At 40.8% G+C, this 6172-nt stretch overlaps 1 protein-coding gene across 2 annotated transcripts; it reads left to right on the top strand.

Moving 5' to 3' along the window:
- The first annotated feature begins 371 nt into the window (after nucleotides 1–371).
- LOC121977363 (thiol protease SEN102-like) lies at nucleotides 372–2032 on the top strand. Of its 2 annotated transcripts, none has more exons than XM_042529949.1 (4): nucleotides 372–869; nucleotides 991–1223; nucleotides 1337–1468; nucleotides 1617–2032. In XM_042529949.1, the coding sequence occupies exons 1-4, from the start codon at nucleotides 413–415 to the stop codon at nucleotides 1869–1871; spliced, it is 1077 nt and encodes a 358-aa protein (XP_042385883.1). In that variant the 5' UTR covers nucleotides 372–412; the 3' UTR covers nucleotides 1872–2032. The 2 variants fall into 2 exon arrangements, with proteins under 2 accessions (XP_042385883.1, XP_042385882.1); XM_042529948.1 differs by having other exon boundaries at nucleotides 1328–1468.
- Nucleotides 2033–6172: the final 4140 nt, after the last annotated feature.

Genomic DNA, 6172 nt, shown 5'->3' with positions numbered 1-6172 from the left:
ACGGTTTTCCATCTCAACAACTACTATGGATTCTTAATAAAGTTGAGTTTTGAATTATATATTTTAAGTCAACAGTCATTGTCTATATTAAGTCAACAGTCATATGCATGGTGCGTCAACGGTTTTCCATCTCAACCACTATCTCTATGTGGATCCTAATCGCTTTAAGTGTATATATAACAAGTTGTACTTTTTATATATATTTAGTTTTTTGTTTTCTTAATTTGAGGTATTATGGTTTCCCCGATACAACCAGAAAAACCAGCTAGCTAGCCCGTTCAGCCCCGGTCCAAGCTGCTTAGTACTGTCTCAGTGCATCTCTATAAATATCTCGGTTTGAAGGTTGCCTTAGCCCACAATGCATGCAATTTATAGCAAATAGCAAAAGCATACATAGTAATCAGTAGTTAACATGTGGAGGAAGGTGCTGTGGGTGGCCATGCCTCTTGCACTGGCCAGTCTGGCCTTCACTGTATATCGATGCATTCCCTTCACCGAGGAGGATTTGTCCAGTGAGGACAGACTGTGGGCGCTCTATGAGCAATGGCGCAGCCACCACACGGTGTCACGGGACCTCGACGAGAAGCTCAGGCGGTTCAACGTGTTCAAGCAGAACATGAAGTTCATCGACGAGTTCAACAAGAAGGACGAGCCATACAAGCTCAAGCTCAACGCCTTCGCGGACTTGACCAACCAAGAGTTTCTGGACCTCTACGCCGGCTCCAAGATTGAGCACCACCGGATTCACCGTGGGGAGAAGCCGGAGGGGGAGTTCAAGCACGGCCACATCGATATTTACAAACTCCCTGCGTCGGTGGATTGGAGGACCCAGGGCGCAGTTACACCCGTCAAAGATCAACGCCAATGCGGTAAGCATATAGTAGATCGATGATCGATCAATTAATTCTTTCTTTTCGCATGCACACTTGTTCGAGATGTTAATTTAATTTGCACGATCGAGTGATGGCAAGCAAATCCTACTTGGTCCAGGGAGTTGTTGGGCTTTTTCGGTAATTGCTGCTGTTGAGGGTATAAATCAAATAGTGACCAGAGAGTTGATATCGTTATCTGAGCAAGAGCTTGTGGATTGTAATACGGGCAACAGTGGATGCAACGGAGGGTGGATGGATAAGGCATTTGAATTCATCAAAAATGTTGGAGGCATAACTACAGAGGCTACGTACCCTTACACAGGATGGCAAGGACCCTGCAATGCATCTCAGGTTTATATGTCATATTATAAAATAATTAATTTATATATGATACTTCCCGCTCGATCAAGATTTAAGAAATTAATTGTACGATTGTTTATTTTTCATAAATATAGGTGAATAAGCCCGTTGTGACAATTGATGGATATGAAGATGTTCCATCAAACAATGAGACTGCTCTTCAACAAGCTGTAGCAAATCAACCTGTATCCGTCGCTATTGATGCAAGTGGTCGAGACTTCCAGTTCTACTCTGAGGTAGGTTTAGAACTTTTATAATGATAATTTAACTATGTGAGACATAGCTAGGTTGACGGCAATTAACATTAGCGCACTAGCATTTATTAGTCGGGACTATAATATTTGTCCTTTATTAATTAATAATATTGTTATGTTTTATATATAGGGGGTCTTCACAGGATCTTGTGGCACGAACTTAGATCATGCAGTTGCTGTTGTTGGATATGGAGTAACACAAGATGGAACTAAATATTGGATAGTGAAGAATTCATGGGGGACGAATTGGGGAGAGCAAGGCTACATAAGAATGGAACGAGGAATCCCAAAAAAGGAAGGAACATGCGGTATTGCCATGTCACCTTCCTATCCCACTAAAACATCACCCAACCCTAGCAATGAATCAGCCAAGGATGAACTCTAGGAGCATAAACTTAGTTCTGTTGTTATCAGACAATGGTGTTGTATTGTCTTTACTTGGCGATCTCTCATTTGCAGTCTCTTGATTGGTCTTCTTATTGCACTTAGATAAATGGTTATGTTTCTTAATAAACATGTAGACCAAGTTATCAATATAATAAAAGCTTGTGGTGTTTTATAACGTGTAACTTGATTCAAATTAGCATGCCTTGATCAAAATGACTATAACTTGAGAGATCAAGCTTGTTAATACAAGGCCACGCGCTAATAAAGTGGTAGCAGACGATGGATAAAATATCACAATTATATGGCAAAGTGTATATGAATACAAGAAATTTTTTATTATTGTTATTCAATAATACATATAGTGCAATCCATTTTTTTCTAAGAAATTGAGCCTATTTATGTAGTACATACATCATTGAAGTTTTGGTTATGAATTGCTCGCACCATGTAGAACAAATTCACAAGGATTATTCTTGAATCAATCATGAAATAACAATACAAATTTAACAAAATATATCCTTGATATACTATCTGTTAGCATAAAATACACTCTTAATCGAACTTATATTTTGATATATGACAAAGAGTTTAAAGCCATAACACATGTATTTGATATGTTTCTTAAGTGTGCAAACTCAAATACCTTGATCGATCTAGAGGACTAGACATCAAGTAGAAAGCTCAATGGATTGAGAGGATCAGCTTAGCAGAAAATCTAGATAAGTCAGAAGGACCAGATATCTGGCAAGAAAACTCAATGGATCAATGTAGACTAGACATCAAGGCGAGGAAAGACGTGATGGGTCAAGGACCGCACATCGAGCATGAAAGTCTGACATATGATAAGTGAGGTTATTGTTGGGATTGCAAACATAAATCTCATATTGAAAATATGTAAAAAAAAATATCATAGATATATAAGAAAAAAAATATCTCCATTAGTATAAGGACTCTTGGGTAAAGCCCAAAAATAAAATCATGAGGACTTATTTTCAAAGTAAATAATATCATACCATTGTGGAGATATCTTAATTTTTTTAGTCCTAACACTAAGCTCTTGGAGTAAGGTAAGCTCCTGGAGTGAGTGCAATGAGCTCAGGTCCCAGCAAGGATAAACCTTAGATACTGATCCAATTGAAAAAACCAACGAAGATTTCTAAATTGAGATCAAGACAGTCTTTACTATCTTCATATTGCATATTATATATGTTCTAACTTTGTTTTGCAAAAAAGATTATTCTAACTTTGATTTGGTATTGTATTAACACTGCTTTGTAGAAATTGGTATTCCGTTAATGAAACAGGATTGTTCAATCAAAGGATCGAAGAAAGATCAGAGCAGTGAAATTCGATCAGGACGCAAAAGGGAACATTCAGTTTCGTTGACAGATCAAGGGAATTAGTTGATGGATCAATTTATTTCTAGATTTAATGGAGATTTGAATCAAAGCAAAGAAGGTAAAAAATTATTCAGTCGATGGAACAGAGTTGATCAGTCGACAAAACGATAAGATTTATGAGATTGAACCGATCAGATCTCAGCAAACAAGGAAGGAGTTGTGGTTCGATTGACAGATAGAAGGTTCAGTTGACGGATTAGTTCAATCGACGAAACGGTTTTTCAATGATGGAATGGTTTTTTAGTAGACAAAACGAAAGCTATAAAAGAAGTCGCTGAGGTTCAAGCCAGAGACAACTTTTGGTCTTCTGATTTATTACTATGCCTCTTCTGTGCTGGTGCAAGCTTCGACTATTACGATGCCATGAAGTCTTCGACAACCTGTAACTTCTTTTTATACTCATACGTTGTCTGTATATTTAATTACTTATATACTTTATATTCACATCTATAATATTTCTCTACCATTTAGTGGATTACCCAACAAAAGCGATCGACAATCACAGGCCTTGAAATAGGAGTCGTTAAAAGCTCCGAACTAAGTACAAAAATGACTTTGTCTTTTTGCTTATCTTTTTATTCCACTGTGTACTCTGCTTTTAACTAAATTAAAGAAAAGTTTTAAAGCGATGAGATTCAACCCCCCCCTCTCTGTCTCTCAACCTCAATGATCTTTCAATTGGTATCAGAGCAAGGACTCTTGATTTTGGTGTAGCCACCCATCAAGAATTTCTTTTCTTTACTTTTATTTAATAGGGTGTTATTTTTATTTTTATTACATTATTTACCCCAAGACAAAAGTCTTGGAATTTTTGTTAAGTTTTCTTTGCAAGTGCAATGGCTCAGTCCGAAGGACATTCAACCGTATGTCCTCCACTCTTCAACGGAAATGACTTATCCTACAAGAAAAGGAGGATGGAAGTCTTTCTCAAAACGGGAATTGAACAATGGTTTTGCATCCTCCAAGGCTACAAAGTTTCAGTCAAATCCTGAGAAGTCCTCCCATTAGAAAAATGGAATGACAAAATAAAGAGGAAGATCCAAGTTGACTCAAAGACTCTCAACACGCTCCAGTGTGGACTAACAAAGGAAGAGCTCAACCGAGTTAATCCATACGACGAGCCTCATGCGCCTCCAAAATTTAGGTATGATCTTGGAACCTACTATAAGTTCCTTCCTACTGGATTAATCAGAAATATTTTTAAAACATGTTTTTGTGAGATTCTTCTAATTTGGCTCTGGTGATTTCTAATGTACCAGTTGATTCTACCATAATTTCTAAATTTTGACTTTTAAAATTATTTGAGCACGCATGGTCATGTTTCAACCTTTCAATTTCTATTTTCAATTTTTAATTTTCTATCTTTAACTTATCAACCATATCTTATCCTGTCCGAAAGTCGATGAGATGGATGCTGGGGATGTGGTGCTCCCGTGGACTTTCAGTGGACTTCGCTCCCACCTGCAATACAACTAATGTTAGTGCCGAGTCAGGGAAGGAGTCCCCGGCGATGACCCTCCGACGCTCAAGTTAGTCTCCGGCGAAGCAAGTAGAAGAAGCAATAAGAACTGTAGCGCAATAGTAAAGATTGCGTGTAACGCATATCTCCATCAATGCTTGGACCCCTCTTTATATAGAGCTCATGTAGCGTGCGTGTACGCTTCCCGAGGCGGGCACGTTTCTCCAAACTTTCCTTGAAAAGATGTGTCAGTAAAGTGTCCCTGACACAGTACCTTAACATGCCGAGTATATCTCTGAAGTGACAATGGAAGTTTCCGTCATACGATCCTCTATTTGACCATGTCGTCTGTCAGCAGCACTAGCTCCTAAAAGGATATCCAAAAATAGTCTGCTGTATCTGTTGCTTGGCAGAGAGGAATAGCCGCTCAGCCAGAGTTCCGTCGTTCGCGTGTTGTCCGTATCGGGCTGAGCTGGATAGCCTCTCGGCCGGAAGTCCACTGTCCAAGTGTTGTCTATTTCTGGGCCGAGCGGGATAGCCGCTAGGCCGGAAGTCCATTGCTCGAGTGCTCGATTGGTGCCAAGGCCACTGCTAGGCCAAGCGGGGTAGCCGCTCAGCTTATGCACATTGTTCTCCCTTGAGCGTCGAGTGTGTGAATGTTCCCTGTGTTAGAGCTGACAACGGATTGGGGTTGTATCCCGTGTCGGGGGATGTTTCGTCTGACCGACCGATGCCCTGTACATTTGACTGTCTTGAATTTGACCTCCTTTGACCTCCACCGCAGTAACGGGGTGGGGCCCTTCATCATCACCGCATCACAAGCCTCCCCCTCAAGTCTAGTCGAAGGAGGTTGTAGTCTGACTGACTGGACAATTGTGTGAGCGGATTTCCTCCAGATCGGCCTTTGACATTGTGTGGTTTCCGATCGGGATAGGACCGATCTTCGTACAATCGGCTTGTTGAAGATTGTTGTTTGGGCATAGGTATGCTCCCTCGATCGATCAGAACGACAAAGATTGGCACTTATAAAAATTCACCTTGGGCTATCTCGGGCGAGCGCGAGCTAGGCTGACGTCACCCAGATTTCTTGAAAATCGTACAAATCCTGTTCATTAATGCTGAGCATGTTCCCATGCCTTCATTAATTGTCGACCCGTGGTGGTGTGCCACGTGTCTCGCCTGCTGTCGCTGCACGCCTGACATGGCAAGCGTGATGTGACGTTTGGCGGTTTGAATTCAACGGTGAGATCTTAGCCTGGGTTTTCGCGACCTAGATCGGACGACTCCGGTCAGCCGAGCCCGAACCTTATAAGCCAACGGCGTCGCTTCCTTCACACATTTCTTCGTGTTCAAGCTCTCCAATAGCCATCCGTTCCCATTTCCTTCGTTCTCCGATGATCCTCTGTTTGAGTGCATCCTTTGCTCCCCGACAACCCTCAC

This window comes from Zingiber officinale, chromosome 4B, assembly GCF_018446385.1.
Source record: "Zingiber officinale cultivar Zhangliang chromosome 4B, Zo_v1.1, whole genome shotgun sequence".
NCBI classification, from domain to species: domain Eukaryota; kingdom Viridiplantae; phylum Streptophyta; class Magnoliopsida; order Zingiberales; family Zingiberaceae; genus Zingiber; species Zingiber officinale.
Note: the sequence above shows the minus strand (reverse complement) of the source record. Positions and strands in the feature narration are given on the sequence as shown.

Excerpts from the sequence above, each read along its gene's own strand:
- LOC121977363 (XM_042529948.1), top strand. The coding sequence starts at position 413 with ATGTGGAGGAAGGTGCTGTGGGTGGCCATGCCTCTTGCACTGGCCAGT. Across the intron at positions 1,224-1,327 it reads GACCCTGCAATGCATCTCAG|GTGAATAAGCCCGTTGTGAC; the intron begins GTTTATATGTCA and ends TCATAAATATAG. Across the intron at positions 1,469-1,616 it reads ACTTCCAGTTCTACTCTGAG|GGGGTCTTCACAGGATCTTG; the intron begins GTAGGTTTAGAA and ends TTTTATATATAG.